The sequence below is a fragment of the Macrobrachium nipponense genome, chromosome 13 (assembly GCF_015104395.2).
Source record: "Macrobrachium nipponense isolate FS-2020 chromosome 13, ASM1510439v2, whole genome shotgun sequence".
NCBI lineage: Eukaryota > Metazoa > Arthropoda > Malacostraca > Decapoda > Palaemonidae > Macrobrachium > Macrobrachium nipponense.
Genome location: NC_087206.1, coordinates 42,943,951 through 42,961,629, shown reverse-complemented (window position 1 = coordinate 42,961,629; position 17,679 = coordinate 42,943,951). Strand labels below are relative to the sequence as shown.

The 17,679-nt window shown below is 34.2% G+C and overlaps 1 protein-coding gene across 2 annotated transcripts in view; it reads right to left on the bottom strand.

Annotated features, from left to right (window-relative positions):
* Positions 1–4,968: 4,968 nt before the first annotated feature.
* LOC135225761 (zinc finger and SCAN domain-containing protein 2-like) overlaps positions 4,969–17,679 on the bottom strand; it is a 139,112-nt gene continuing 126,401 nt past the window's right edge. For both annotated transcript variants that reach the window (XM_064265209.1, XM_064265210.1), the window contains exon 4: positions 4,969–9,118. In XM_064265209.1, the coding sequence (XP_064121279.1) occupies positions 8,454–9,118 (665 nt within the window). In that variant the 3' untranslated portion in view covers positions 4,969–8,453. The remainder of the gene's footprint in view (positions 9,119–17,679) is intronic.

Below are 17,679 nucleotides of genomic sequence, written 5' to 3'. Positions count from 1 at the left end.
GAGAGAACAGATGAATCATGCTGAGCATGTTGCCTTCGGGATACTGTTGTAATGTACTGATATACACAATGCTCCCCAGTACCTTAAGGGATATCAGTAAGGCATATTTCACAAGTCTGGAAGAGTATAGGGATAGGGGAAAATTAGGACCAATCAAAGCACGTAGAGCTGATATATGCCATCACAAGGCACGCCTTTTAGCTACACTCCGTCCCATAGCCATTACTGCCAGTCACACTGCCAAAGTAAAACTTCCCCATTTCAAAATTTACGGCTTGTATGACTTATACACATTAGGCAGATATATCTAAACATAATTCACCACTAATTTAACAACAATATATTCTTCAAATGAGATACCCCGTGAAATATATTATGCCTTATTGGCTTCGCCCTCTTGGTAGTAGTGCTCAGTGCCTGTTAATTCCTGCTTGTAAAGTTGATATTTACTGCAAAAATAATTTTTCTATCGCGACTTGCTAAATTATGTACTTGAAAATTCATGTTTAATGCCATTTGTAGAGTTGCGATAACTCACGGGATGAAACAAACTATATTAAAAATTATGGTTTAATAATGGTATATGACCTGTAATTAGCACTACAGACCAGAGGCGAAGAACTTCGCGGCACTTCGACTCCCATCAACATGAATTTAATTATTTTAATCTTGGACTTTGAAAGTGGCGACTTTAAAAGCATGGAGCATGGAACGTTTTTCAGGCGTTACTGCCTGTTGTTTCAGGCTATAAAAAGATAAAGTACAGTACTAAAATAATAACTGCCATATGTATACATGCATGTTGAATATTTGTATAAAATTTTCTCTTTAAAAAGTGTTTGGAAAAAAAAGTGTCATCCATATTTATTTTGAAGCATATCGCAGTTCTAATAAATTTATGCATCAACTCTGCTCTAGTTCAGCTCAGTAAAGTCTACTGTAACTCCATGAATAATAGGTATTCTGTACTCCTGTAATTGCTAAAAATATTAATTAAATACTCATTTTAATTCTTTGTACACAATTAATGACAAGTACAAATGGTTTCCCAAAAATATTAAATAAATTAAATAATCAGTCTTTTCTTTGCACACAATGGATGACAAGTACAAATCAGGTAAGGACAACTGGAAGGTTATCAAAACGGAATCCACCTCAAAAAGGCAATTTTTTACTACAGCTTTTCAAGTTCACTTGAAAAACAACCTTATCCAGATAAACTACTGAAAGGATGGTTTTGTCAAGTAACTATATTTGGTTACAGTAGGCTAACTTAGATCACCAAAACAACAATACCTAGGTTTCCTTCGGTTTCTTTACGGGCACATTAGCTCTTGAAATAATTTAATCAATGAAGCTGATACTGTGTCCCTGTAAATAGTAGGGACTATATCAGTCTGATTCCTGTTCATGACCTAGTAATGACCAGTATATTGCCTTTATATAATGCACGGTAATGTTCATTACTCTACGAAATAGCTTATGTCCATAGAAATCCGTAGTATAAGCCTACTCCCTCTCTATTTCCCCTACAAACAGGTCATATCCATCATTTTTACCATCTTGAATATTATTTGATTCATCCCATGAGTTATCGCAACTCTTTATAAATGGCAATAAAGATGAATTTTCAAGTATATAATTTAGAAACACAATAAAAATATAATTTATGGAGAATATCGAATTTGCGAGCAGGAATAAACAGGCAGAGTACTATTACCAAGAGGGAGAAGCCAATAACATATATTTCACGGTGCATCTCATTTGAAGAATATATTGTTCTTAAATTAGTGTTACATTGTTTAGATATATCTGACTAAAATGTGTAGGTCATACAAGGCGTAAACTGTGAAATAGGGAAGTTTATCTTCGGCATCGTGACCGAGGCGCTAGAAGGCGTGGCTTGTGACGTCGATGTATCAGCTCCTCGCGCTTTGAGTGGTCCAAATTTCCCCTATCCCTATACTCTTCCAGACTTGGGAAATATGCGTCCGGGGTCTTCAGTATTAACTATTTATGATAATAGCATTCAGTATTCTCAAAATCTAGAATACTCTTACAACATGAACACACACAAAACCGCCCCCCCCCCCCCACCCCCACAAAAAAAAAAAAAAAAAAAAAAAAAAAAAAAACATCGTTCTATTCCTAAACTACTGATAGGTGATTGAACACTCGGAATCTTTGCAGACGGCGGAAGGTACGTTTTGGCAAATGACAGAAGGTAAGAGCATGTCTTATTTTTAATGATCTAATAATTATGGCCGATTATATGCTTTTTATGAATGTTTTGATATTTCTTTTGACCAAAATTGAACCCTGTTTCCCTAATATTATTAAATCAGGATTTGAAATATAAATTATCTTCTGCACTAGTAATGAAATTTGTGATACAGCTGTCAGTTTCAATATGGTCTTCCAAGACCACAATGTAATGTCTGGTGAATATATGTAGAGCATTTTCCGCAGTCAGCTTTATTATGTCGTAGAATGGATTTCTATAATTGGGTTTTCAACCGAGTTCTTATCAATGGGTACTGATGACTTGAATATTTAACCATAAAAAATATTCTCGATAACTGTAGATATAGTTTAGAAATTTACGATGTTTCTGAAAATTGCAAACAATTTAATTTCATTATTAATAGTTTAACCAAGCTACTGAATTAGCATTCTGTTTTCATAAGGCTACCACAAAGTTTTTCTTAGCCAAAATATGAAATAGCAATTAGTAAATTTCAACTGGTTATTGGATTGTTTAACCAGACTAGTCAAAACATTTAATCTTGCCTTGGGTGGCTTGTTTTTACTTACTTAGTGTGTTGGGTCTTATTCGGTATAGTATTAAAACGAACTTTCTACAATTTGAAAAAAAATGCAGAAAATGCTTTAGATCCTGACAATCTTGTAATGATTTTTTGTCCATGGTTAATATTTAGGGGATATGTTGAATTGTAAGTGGTTTTGCATTGTAGGATATTCATCCAATACCTGAGTGTGACCCATTTGAAGAAATATTGATTAAATGGGAAAAGTGTGACACCCCACAAACCAAATATTGCTTTATCACGATATTTTACCATAAAGGTTAACAATCTAAATTGTAAACAAGGTGTAGCCTAGTTCAGCCATGAAAATGTAAGGAAATATTTGTCAGGAAGTTTCAATCCTTTCTGAAACTATTGCTCTATATCTAAAACCAGTGGAAGATGTGTTTTTGAAAAAGCTTAATAAGACCAGCGAGTCAATTTAATTAGCTCTCCAAGGGCTTGCCCAAAGGATTTGTTTGTTTGTTTGTCTGTATGGTGTTTTTACGTTGCATGGAACCAGTGGTTATTCAGCAACGGGACCAACGGCTTTACGTGACTTCCGAACCACGTCGAGAGTGAACTTCTTTCACAGAAATACACATCTCTCACTCCTCAATGGAATGGTCGAGAATCGAACCCGCGACCACCGAGGTGGGAAGCAAACACCATATCAACCACGCCACTGAGGCACTCCAAAGAATTTGTATTTACCAATAAAGTTTATTAAATTAATTACCATGTAAATTTAATTGAAAAAGGTAATTATTAAAATTCTTGCATAAACTATTTTTCCAAGACTTGACATTTGTTGTTTATTCACAAAAAAAAATTAAAAATAATTTTTACTCGCCTAATTCTGTATATATGGGAACTGTGTTGTGAGCTATTCAGGCACCCTTGGGTCATGTGAGATAGATTCTTGACAAGGCCTGTTTTCATTTATTACTATTAGTCACATTATTCGATATATTTTACCAATTATTGATTATCAGTCACTAACAGGAACATCTACACATTAGCTCTTCAAAAATATATTTAACTACGAGTTTATGAATGTGGGCTTTTTCATTCTGAGTGCTAGTTAAATGTTCTAGGTGTAATTATAAATTATCTTGAGCACAATCTCATTACTGGATAGTAGACTTGACCCTTAACGAAGTTGTTGGAGGGTTAGTTAAATTCCTAAGCAGTATAAAAAGATTAAAGTAGACTGTATTATAGTAGGAAATACAAATGTTCTTAACTTTTTTTTGGTAAAAGTCACTGGCACTTTGCGTGACTTAAAGTCCACTCCTTTCAACTTTTTCTTACACACTAGGGTAAGATAATCAAACCATTTGAATAGGTCAGAATGATTTGGCAAATCATCAATATGGTCTCTCTGGAATTGAATTAAAGTCTGGATATTAAACAAACCAGAGGAGTTCTTCCCATGCTTCAATTTTACTTTTCACAAAGTTTGCGTAACTCTCTGCCGACGCATAATATGCCTCTTATATAGTAACAACATTGACAAAACAGTTTAATAAACTTGTGTTCACAGAACTTGCACCTCCAACCAAAACCGACTGGAGCCTTTAGTCTGCTGTACATAATAGAGGGAATCATTGCTTCAGGAAAATTCTACACTTGGTCTCTTACCTAAATTAAGAGACTTGTTGTACTGTTTTGATTAATCTTAAAAGAATGTTACTTTGCTTGTGACAAAGGTACTCTATCAAAGTTATTAGTATTCTTAGATAATACCTTGAAGTTGCTTCCTTGATTTCTCAAGCTTGATGCTCAACCAAAAATGCCCACATTTCTCCATTACATTAAGCAATGCTCTGTAAAAGATTATGCCAAAAATACTTTACAAAGTAAACTTTATTTCTTGGCTACAACTTAGTTAGGAATGAGTAATTCCTGTCATATGATTAAAGCAAACTCTTCACATATTTACCAGACTTAATAATACCTGGATAAAAATTATCAGGACACCTTCAGTGCCAAACTAAATGGCACAGTTAACTTTTCTAGTTAAACAGAATTTGCAATACATGTCAAAAAGCAAGCAGTGACGGAGTGCAAGCCTACATTTGAGTTATATCAAATTATGTGCTATATTACATGCAAAGAAATGTTGAAATCAAAATTGAAGGGTATTCAAAAATATTCATGACTTCCTCTTTTTATTGAAGATTTACTGCAATACACCTGTTTGCTAATCTTTTTTTTCTTTTTTGTTAAACCCAAACTTCACATGTTGGTCTTTACCTCAAGGCTGAAGTCAATGTGTAACATAATCAGGGATTGTGAGCCTTAAAACACATTGAAGAATTTTCCACTTAATATTAGCCTCCATGTTTCCTATTTTATAACTGGAAGGATATCACAAAAATTTTAAATATATAAATATATATATGTACAGTATAATGTGAATCTATCATAAATGTCTGAATATTTAAATTGCATAAATAGCCAATGGTACTCAACAAACCCGATAACATTAGTTCCAGGATTACTGATGAGAATAGGATGGGGAAAATACAAGCGCCAACAGGCCCAAAATCCATGAATATTTTCACACTTCTGGAGGGAGTTTTTCTAGACTGTAACTTGCATGATCTTACCAGGTTTAGGTACTCTGTTATAGTGCATATGTATACTAAATGGGGAAACATTCCCAAAATAATTGCCAATTCAAAGCAATTGCAGAAATTTCAACTTAATCTTTGAAACTGCAAAGTCTATCCAATCTATAGTATATTTAATTTTAAAAAATTGTACAAAGTACTCCATAAAACCTGCATATTTCTGATATTTCAGCTAACAGTCCAGACCAGGCAAATTACGACTTGGTCAGAAATTTGTACTTTCACACAAATTTAAGTAAAAATTATGCAGTCATGAAAGCCAATGAGAGGAGGCAGACGACACTGGCTAGCAAAACAACCAAAATGCATCTGAATACCATACCATGCTTGTCAAGAGGGCAAAAGGATTTGAAAGGGATAAACAATGTAAATGAAATAATAAGTTACAGTGAACTATTTTAAGTAAAATATCTCACTGTAAAAAGATAATTTATTAGGATCTAATGGTACCCGTTTTTTTTTTCTTTTTTGCTTTTTTTAATAAAACCAATAAATAATCCTCACTCAAACTGAAACAGAACTGCTTGACTGCAGTATGTACAGCAATGAAATAAATGTCAAATTAGTTTACCATAAATTGGGTTTATTGGGAATCCTCCTCTCATAGGATTTCAAAAGTGGTTTTACCAACACACGAGAGTCATAAGATGTAATTTATAGTTAACAGATGACTCAACACTCTACTACATCAATAACGGTGGACATCAGCAATTCAAGGCAGCTTACGGCCACCACAGCACCTAGCTTGTGATATAATCTGATTACTTTCACTCTGTCAAGTTATATGTAAATCAATAGTATTTGTAGTTGATTACTCAACTAATTTAAAATCAACAGTAATGATACACAATAGTTACTAATTTTATACAATGTTAATAACATGTGGACCTAAAAGAAATGTGTAAACCTAAGCAAGGATAACTATGAAAGGAAGTCGGTAACAATTTTGTAATGGAAAGAGCTGCCAATATCTAAAATACATTATAAAGTCTGTAACATTGAGCATCCCCTGCCAGAAGAATAATTTTGCGTAAAGAGGAAAAAATTAAGTTCAAGGTATAAATTACACAATTACTACTTACTGACAAAATCAAGGTACCCTTTTTAAACCAAAATCTTCCCAAAAATTAAACCCCATTATTACTTGCAAATATGGGAAATAAAAAGAAACCATCTGTATTAAGAGCAGCTCCTGCTTTCATAGCCTGCATTACTCTGGAATATTTAAATAAATAAAATCAAGACCTAACTAAGTGGGGTCCACTCACTCTATGGAGGTCCAGAGATCAAAATAGATTTGAGAATATAATAGTTCCCAAATATGCATATGCATTATCAAAAGCACAAATCACTAACAGCTACATCAAAATATAATCCAACACGGGAACATAACGCAATGTTCTAGAGACATGAAAGTACAAAGTTAACGCCATAATATTTTTAAGCTTTGCAATTATAGTCAACAAACTTCAAACATATATGTAACTCTTTGTACCAACCAGTGTTGAAAATATCAACTTTATATATATATTTATATATATGAAGAGTTGGTCAACACCAAGAAAATATTTTAATACAAAGACTCCATTAAGAGGCAACAGGGTGCCTTGTAAGTTCAATAGGAAAGGTCACATCAGACAGTAGAAGATAGTTTATATATATATATCTCTTTAAAAAGAATTTATAGTTTACATCTGTTCTACTTTTCCCTAAATTTCCTTCCATAATTCTTTATTCAAAATTTTACTTCTCGGAAGCAAAATACAGATCTGTCATATCTAAAAACTGAAATTGAAACAAAGAACATAGATAGATGTGACACTTGAGCACCTCTAAGAATTGAAAAAAAAAAGAAAGAAAAAAAAAAAAATTCAACAGAATCACGTCAACATCACAAACCTGCTCTTCTTTCAACAATACAGGCAAAACAAAAATACATTCCTCCAAAAGGTCAAACATATGTCATGAAACTGACATAATTACTTAAATCTTTAGTTAAGTGTTAGATCACTATTTTCGTTTTGTGTAACTCCTAAAATTCAACACAAAACACCTTTAAATATAAAACAGTATTTCAAAACATTTAAGCAAGCATAAGAAGCTCCTAAAAATAATTACAAGGGACAATACAATTAAAAGGTACCTTTTTACAAGTAAATCTACAAGAACATGATTTAACTTTTAGCAGAGATAAAATGCATTTCTAATCAAATATACTTATATTAAAAAAAATAAATAAAAAAAAAAAAAAAAAAAAGGAACAAACACAAGTGTCTTATCTGTGGTAACCACATTACAGAGCTGCCTTTCGACACGTACAAGTAATGCTTTTGCCCAGGAACCTACTACGGTCACATGACAAGAAAATCTATAAGAAAATCACTCGGGTGTCTTTACATACATTGCTAAGTACATGACTGTATAAAAATTGTATTCTAAATTTGACTTGTTTTTTTTTTTCAAAGTGATAATATAGAACTAGTAATAAAATTTTCAATGTCCACAAGTGCAGCCAAAGATACAACTAGTGATTGGAATGTGATCAAGGATCAAACAGGAAGTCACAGTGGGCGTGACTAACAATTACATATAGATATAAGATATATGCTTAATATTTATCGCTATATTGTGTTTGTGTAGGAAGGGGATTGAGACGCATAAAAACCCATTTTTCCTCGGTAGTTTTTTCAATACTGAGAAAAATCTAGTCCTGACATCTACAGGGAGTTTCATGGCACATCTACAGAATGTATTTAATTTTTGAAAACAAATTTCAAAGTTCCAGCCAAGGTTATAACAAACTTTTGGGTAAATAACTTGACAAATAATTTCCAAATAAATATTTGGGCTGGATACATGATGATCTGAAAAGCATCAAGAACATTAAAATCAAAATTTAAACAAAGGTAATGAAACATGTGCCTCCTGCTGCCATTAGTTAACCATAAGGGGGAGGGGGGGGGACAAATCCAGGTTGGCTGTCAGTCAATTATCATGAGGCAGCTGTTCAAACCACTTCTGCCAGCAATCCAAACATCGGTAAATAATGTGTGCCAGGGGGTAGATGAGCAGCATGAGCCACTGGGGTTCCATGGGTAGCTGCAACCGTATGTGGTACACCATGAGGAGGTGGCTGTTGGTGAGCAGCATTGGTTGTTGCCACAACACTAGGAGTAGGTAGCGACACTGCCACAGACTGAGCCACAGTGAGAGTGGGTTGTGGTGTGGCCACACTTGCAGATATGCTGCCCACCTGAATGGTACTATGACTTGGTTGAGAACTAGGCTGTGAAGTCACAGTTGGCAAGGGAGGTTTTATATGGGACCTCATGTGCTTAGTTAAGTGTTCACGTCTGGAAAACGCTTTTCCACAAGTATTACATACATGGGGTTTTTCGCCTGAATGAGTCAGTACGTGACGCCGCAAGTGCTCATTTCGAATGAATGATTTTCCGCAAACCCCACACTGATACGGGCGCGGAACTGGCTCACCGTGCTGGTTGAGGCCGCGTGTGGATCCTCCCGTCGTGGTACTTTGATGAGTGCTTGTATGATGTCCACTAGATGATGTAGTGACCACTGATGTTGGTACTGCACTAGTGGCACCCTGGTTAATGGTCACTAACCTCCCATTCTGGTCAGTTGTTTGAAGCAAAAGTGTTGTAGCCAAACCTGTAATCATCATAAAGCATGATATACCCCAAAAAGTAGCTATTCCTGTAAAGCTAAGAGCATATGAAACTAAAATTCTTGGTATACATATTCAGGGAATAATCTACCTTGCAATCTTATCAATGTACTAGTGTAAAAACATTTCATATCATTTTCACTGTATACTGAACAAAATGCCATTCAACAATGATTCAAAAAAGTTTCTTTTGCATTTATGATACATATTGTAATGAACACTTGAACTTTACTGTTTCATACTGAAAACCCCAATAAAGTTTTATTAAAAAAAAGAAAAAAACTAGTAATGCAAATCACAGTAAATGAACCTATATTAATAATGTATATGTATTGTAAACAAAAATACTGTATATGTATATATCTTAAATGTTCAGCCATTTCCTTTAATGAGGGGTGGCTACATAAAAAAAAATCACTGGTTACCACCATATTGATAATTTAAGTACAAAATAGTTAATAAGCTTCCCCCTCCCCCACAGTAAAATTTCCACAGCATGAACAGCTTAATAAACCTACTTAGCATATGCATCAAACTCCATACATGATGCATAATTTCCTTTACGTATCTTGCACCTAGTTCTCATGCTTCCTAAAGTTTTTATCCGATCACTTTCAACCTCTTCTATCCAACCTTTCCAAGGGCTTTTTCACCGTGTTCCCCCCTAACACTTTTAAATTTTTAATCTCTTCAACAACCTATTGCTGTCCATTCTTTCCACACAACTGAACAATCTCAAAATACTTTGATCTACCCTTCCACCTATGCTAACCCTTTACCCTTTTCTACATGTTTACTTTTTTTTTTTTTTTTTGTCATACATGCCACACAAACTGCACTCAACATCCACACTTTACTTACATAAGGGAGAGTTAAAACTCAATGATTTCACCAAGGTTTCCATAGAAATTTAATTTTTTTCTCCATTTTTTTTTTTTTTTTTTTTTTTTTTTGCATATATCCTATTACTTTTTTTACTTCAACTCCTGTCTCACCTCTTCTCTCATCCTACCACTACCAATTACGTTTCCTAACAAATACTTGGATGAATCAAATATATGCATTCATCCACCATTCTTTTTATCATTTTATTGCTTTATATTACTGGTTTCCATGTACCATCATAACCTCACTTTAAACTCTCATCAAAAAACAATTTTATTAACTTCTTCAGTTCCTGGTTAACTTATTTCTTCAGTTACTCCTGACCTATTCCTAATCAGTACAGTCCTACTCCAATTTAATGCATCTCTCCATTCACAGAGGTATTGAACAGCCAAGGAGGCATAAAACATCCCTGTCTTTGGTCTATCTACTTTTCCACCACAGTAACTTACCTACTATATAGTGTTTCACTTCCATCATTAAATCTATGTATTATTTCACTTCCATCATTAAATGTGTTTGCTCATGTATACATACAAACACACACACACAAACAGGTTAAATGATGGAAGTGCAACATAGAATATAAAAGTAAAAATGACAGGTTTGGTGTAAAACCGGGCCAGAGACAAGGATGTGTTATGCCTCCTAGGCTGTTGAATACTTCTATGAATGGAGAGATATGATAAATCAGGTAAATGTCACTGTACATGAACCATGAATAGAGTGGAGAATGATTGTCAGCAGTTGATACAATGCTGATGAAGAATAGGAAAGGAGAAACTGCAGAAATACATAAAGCAGGAACTGAAGAAATGGGGTAAAAGCGTTTGTTAAAGGGAGTTGAGAGTAAAGCGAAGTTATCATGGTAAATGGCAACCAGTAAGATGGAGTAATAAATGATAATAAGGGTGGCGTATGAATGCAACTTTTTGATTCATTTAAGTATTTATGAGCAATATATAATGGGTAATAGTAATATGACAAAAGAGGTAAGACAGGAGGTGAAGCAAAAATGGTAACAGAATATGTGCATACAAATGGAGAGAGTATGTAGACAGTTCTATGGAAGCATTAATGAAATTGTTGAGATTACCCTCCCTTATGGAAGTGACATGTAGATGCTGAGTGCAGTTTGTGTGGTGTATGGTAAGTATGTACTTTGGACATTCTTCCTAAGCAATAAGCAACTACTATTGAATGTAGATGCACATGTGGCATCCACTATTTCACAACAGCGCTACTCTTTTTCTGAACCTCAATCTTTTCCTAAAAGCCAAAGCTCTAAAGTAAAAAATGAAAATTGCTACATGTAACCTAACGTCTATTGACAAGTGTCGTAACCTCGGAACGTCGTAAGCCGACACGGTCGTAACCCGGGGACTGCCTGTATATATAATATATAAAATTTACGAAGACCTAACCCGGACTTACAGTGCTTACTGTGCTGAAGCAAACCATAAACCCTGCCAAGATTATCAATGATAGGCTATCCCCAGAAGTGTCGATAGTTAACTATTATCACACTTATTGACACTAAACAAAACATCTGTAATAATGGTCCAAACTGCAGGTAACTCGAGTGAATCACCAGTGCAACTATTGATACTCTAAACAAAATAACTTTAATAACCGTGTATAATTACAATAATTAAACGTGAGGATGAACGAGTTCTCACTTTGTTACAGGTGTACGATCTCTATAGGTAATTCTACAAACTGAAAAGCTCTATAAACCTAAATATTTTTTGGAGAAAATGATCATTTGCAAAAGTTAAAAGCATTACAGGATGTAAAAATTGTCATATGCCATTTGTGTTTGACTATTGTTTACATTCTCAAACTCTCAGCTGATCTAGTATACTATCGATATCTTCACTGCCATTAGCTGCTAGAAGAGATATAATTCAGATACATTTTCTTGTAAATTAACAATTGGGATTAAAAAGTGCACAATACTTAGACTGTATAAGAATTGAGTGTGATTTCGCCAGTTCCGGAAATAAATTTTGCCTGCTCCATTTAACTTTCTTTGGCCTCAGCTGTAACCTGCAGTTTCAATTTACTTTTCTTTCTTCAGATCTCCATTGCTTGAAGAATGAGGAAAAATGTATTTTATTTTTACTTTTTGGAAGGCAGCATTGAGAAATGCCAGGTTTTAACAACTTCAACTCGACTCTTAACGCGGAAAATTACCCGGCAAACAGCCGTTTCTTGATTCTGTTGTTTATATAGGTACAGGCTAACAATGGCTTCATCCAATTCTAAAACCCAGAATTTCTTAGTGGAGGATGGAACATCATCAGAGAGAGAGAGAGAGAGAGAGAGAGAGAGAGAGAGAGAGAGAGAGAGAGAGAGAGAGAGAGAGAGAGAGAGAGAGAGAGAGAGAGAGAGAGAGTAATTAGTATGTTTACACTTGGATCTTAAGTGCACGAAAGAGATTAATTATGCCACAAATCATCAACTCACTGTTGGCAAACAGCAGACTTTATAATTAACACAAGGATTTTGCAAACAAACAAGTCAAGAATGCAAGAAAAATAGAGATAAAATAACTTTTCACAAGGAAGCGTTTAAACAAACAATCAAAGGTACGCACAAGCTGAATGCGGCACCAGTTTGCTTATTAATGAGCCGAGTTACTTTTACAGAGTATAAATCGTAACAAGCAATTGTCACTAGATATGTATTTTACTGTAACAAATAGAAGTGATTTAGGCAGATCAAGTGTAAGTGAAAGAAATGGGCGAATATTCATCCCAGACCAGCTGGTAAGTCAGTAGGAAGCAGACTCCCTTCTTCCATCTCTCCTCTTTATCGTCTCGCTCAGCGCACCGAACACTGACTCGAGCAAGCTTTTTTTCCATTTTACTGTATTGCATTTGATTTTTTTTAATTTTATCCTTACGTTAAATTTATTGTGAAATTAAATTTTATTTTTAATGAGAATTGGTACGCCTTTTACATACATACTATAATAAAGATTTTACTGTATCTTCTCTCCTAAATAATATTATGACGCACGGTAACTTAAAATCATTCATCCATTATTCCTCAAAAATATAAATGCCCCTTCTACTTCAAGTTAGCTGTGCATCACCACAATGGCAAATTATTTTGTTAACCATTTATGCTAAATTCTAATGTAAAAAGCTTTGTTCTTTCATCAAGACTTTTTTTTCTGAATTGCATTAGTTTTCATATTTTATCATTATGTTAAATTTATTGTGAAATTCCCTTTTTTTATGTGAATTGTTATTGCTTTTACATACAAACAGTAATATTTTAACTCTCTTCTTCTCCCGTAATACATCAATGCACCCTCGTTCAGTCTCGAGTCAGGTGGGCGTGATGTCTCCGCAGTTACGATTTTATACAATTTATATGCTAAATTTTATATTGAAATGCTTTATATTTCTTATCTATTTTGTCAAATATGGTTATCATTATAATAAATATGTAAATTAAAAAATATTTTCATAGTTTTTCTTGTAAGACACAGTAGGCCATTGAATACAAGTATAAACTAGATAATCAGTCAGTTCGAAGTATGAGCATTTGTTTGACAAACGATATATTATTTTCTAAAACATTTAAGTTCAAAAAACCAAACCTTTGAAAAACGAGGTACCACTTTAAATATACACACATAGACAGGCAGTCCCTATTATCGACAGGGTTCAGTTCCCGACAGCGCAACAATAACCAAAAATCTGTGATAATAAAACCAACCTCTGCTAAGTGGGAATCAGCATGATAAACAGGATCGGCACATATCAGCTCCGAAATCCAGTTATCGTCATCGCTAGACAAGCACTGTACAACCGGAAACTGCCTATATATATATTATATACATATACATCAACGTATATTATATATACAGTGGATCCCCGTAATCACATTCTCCAGATTCGTGGACTTGCACATTCGCAGATTTCTCTCAGGAATATTTCCCCTGCTTATTCGCGGTATTTTTCTGTTAAATATCCACTTTTTTTTTAATCAATTTCACCATAAAATGCACTTTTTGTGATAAAACTATTAAAAAAAAGTTGTAAATATTTTTAGAGGGGTCTTCTTGAGTTTTAACTAACAAAATAGGCCGTTTTAAGCATTTTTATAAGGAGATCGAACTATTTGTAGGTTCTAACTGTTCGTGGTGTGTGTGTATGTGTCTGGTACGCATCCCCGTGAATATGGGTATATGTGTGTGTATATAATATATATATATATATATATATACAGGCGGGTCCCCAGCTTACGACGTTCCGAGGTTACGACGCTTTTCTTAAATATTCAATGGAAAAATCCGTCCTGGGTTACGACGCTTGTTCCGAGGTTACGACGCTGACGCTTCCGACGCTCCGAGTTAACGACGCTTTTAAAAAACGCATACTATGATAAAAATCCTTTATAGTTTAGCACAGTATATTAATAAAAATAAGTTTCTGGTTAGATTACAACAAAAATTTTAAGATTATGATGATTTTCGACACTTTTTATGTTGTATTTTTCTATGTTTTTTAGTGACGCCTCATATGCGGAACTAGTTTCCGAGACATGATGAATACATACTAGTTTACATATAACAGTCCAAAAGCGCAAATAATGAAAAAATCATTGCTTGTTTCCAGTAATAATAACAAAACGAAGTTTCTGGTTAGATTACAACGCAAATTCCAAGTATCCAAAGAGAGACATTATCCAGTAATTTGATCGAGAGAGAGAGAGAGAGAGAGAGAGAGAGAGAGAGAGAGAGAGAGAGAGAGAGAGAGAGAGAGGCGTCTTCCGACGCTCCGAGTTAAGGACAGAGAAGTGTTCGTTTTCGTTAAACGGCCTCTGACTCATGCCAGTAAATGTTTTGTTGATACTAATAATATAAGCCTATTTAAAGATACGTTTACTTTAATTAGTCTATATGATACGTAAATAGTAATAAACTGTTCTTGTAGCCCTCAATATTTGGCAAAATCGAAGTAGTATCCAAAGAGAGACATTATCCATTACGTAATTTGATCAGAGAGAGAGAGATGAGAGAGAGAGAGAGAGAGAGAGAGATAGAGAGAGAGAGAGAGAGAGAGAGACGCTTTGGCAACAATGGTCTCGGGGGTTTTTATAGCTTCCTTCTGCTTGATGATCGTGGATATGTAGAAGGATTTCGACCATACTCGTTTGCCAAATCGACGATACGAACGCCACGTTTCATTGCTTTGCTATAATTTCATGTTTTGCTTCCATCGAAATCATTTTCTTGGTTTTTTCTTATCACCTGCTTTGTCTTTAGCTTTGAGACCCATGGTTAATAATAAAATAGACAAAATAACACGAAAAATAGGCGCAAATACAACGAACTAAACAACGACGTGTTAACATGCAGCACCAACAAACAAACAGACTGAACGCCATTTATCGGTCGCCTATACAACTAACACTCATCGCAAAATCGTATCTCAAATATTTTCGTTGTATATCAAAGCTTGTATTTTCGCAAATTTTCTGTTATATCTCAAAACATTCGTATATTAGGGCAATCGTATGTCAAGTTTCCAATGTAATTTGATCAGAGAGAGAGAGAAGAGAGAGAGAGAGAGAGAGAGAGAGAGAGGACGAGAGAGAGAGATAGAGAGAGAGAGAGAGAGAGAGACGCTTTGGCAACAATGGTCTCGGGGATTGACGTAACGTTTATTTTCTGAACAGATAGGACAGAGAAGTGTTCGTTTCATTAAACGGCCTCTGACTCATGGCAGGAAATGTTTTGTTGATACTAATATATAAGCCTATTTAAAGATACATTTACTTTAATTAGTCTATATGATACGTAAATAGTAATCAGCTGTTCTTGTAGCCCTCAAGATTTTGCAAAATCACTCCAGGTTGTACATAAAACTTCAAGAATGTAGTGTCACCAGAGGATTACAATAGTTTTTACCTTCAAGAACCAGCATTCTTTTATGAAAATAACTCCAGGTTGTACATAAAACTACAGGAAACAACATGTAGTGTAACCAAAGGATTACAAGTAAGGTTTTTATAACTTTTTATTAGTTTAAGACATATTTCCAAAAGCGTCGTTCCGGCTTGCGACGATTTTCGGCTTACGACGCGTCTCAAGAACGGAACCCCCGTCGTAACCCGGGGACTGCCTGTATATATATATATATAAAGTAATCCTTCAATTATTTGAATTATTAGAGCCAAGGGCCAGTTACACAATTGAAAAATCTGGTTATGGGCACGTACAATTATCTAGAAAATAAACAATAATCCTCACACTTTAACCCTCAAATGCCGAAGGGGTATATTAAATATCGTCTTCCGCGTGCCGAGGCGGTCTCGGAGTGAGCGCGGAAGCGGAAAAAATATTTTTTTCAAAAAATCACAGCGCGCTTAGCTTTCAAGATTAAGAGTTCATTTTTGGCTCCTTTTTTTGTCATTGCCAGAAGTTTAGTATGCAACCATCAGAAATTAAAAAATTATCATTATCATATATAAATAATGCGATATATGATAGCGCGAAAACAAAATTTCATATATAATTGTATTCAAATCGCGCTAAGCGCAAAACAGTTAAAAGGTAAAGTTAATTTTTTTCCCTCGTTGTAATGTACACTAAATTGCAATCATTTTGGTATATAACACATTGTAAAACAATAAAAGCAACACAGATAAAATATTATCACAAGATAATGCATGAATTCGTAACGCACGGACGTAAACAAATATTTTTTTCAAAAATTCATCATAAATCTAAATATTGTCCTAGAGATTTCCAATTTCTTTAAAAATGAAGACAAATGATTGAATATTACTATACTGTAAGAGTATTAGCTTACAATTGCAGTTTTCGACCATATCTGACGAGTTAAAGTTGACCGAATGTCAAATTTTTTAATATTTTTTTTTATATGCAATTATTTCGGAACTTAGAAAAGCTACAACCTTCAAATATTTTTCATTTTATTCTACATGAAATTGCGCACATTTTCATATATAAAACTCTATGAAATGCCTAATATGAAGCGGAGCAAATATTCCGAGAATGCGACGTACGCATTTCAGAGATTTGTGACGAAGAATCCGCGCGCGGAGGGAAGGAAAGTTTTTTTTTTTTTTTAATTCACCTTAAATCTAAATATTGTGCTAGAGACTTCGAATTTGTTTCAAGATGAAGATAAATGACAGAATATTACTAGACTGTAAGAGTTTTAGCTTACAATTGCGTTTTTAGACCATTTCGGTAGTCAAATTTGACCGAACGTGGTTATTTTTCTATTTATCGTGATTTATATGCAAGTATTTCGAAAATGAGAAAAGCTACAACCTTCAATTATTTTTAATTGTATTCTACATGAAATTGCGCACATTTTCATATATAAAACTATATGTAACAGCTAATTCAAAATGGTGCAAACATTACCACAATCACACGTATGTGCGGACGTAACGAAAATTTTATTTTTTTCATAAATTCACCATAAATCGAAATATTGTGCTAGAGACTTCCAATTTGTTGCAAAATGAAGGTAAATGATTGAATATTACTAGAATATAAGAGTTGTAGCTTACAATTGCGTTTTTTGACCATTTCGATAGAGTCAAAGTTGACCGACGGTTGAAAATTTGTCACTTATCATTTTTTATATGAAAATATTTCAAAACT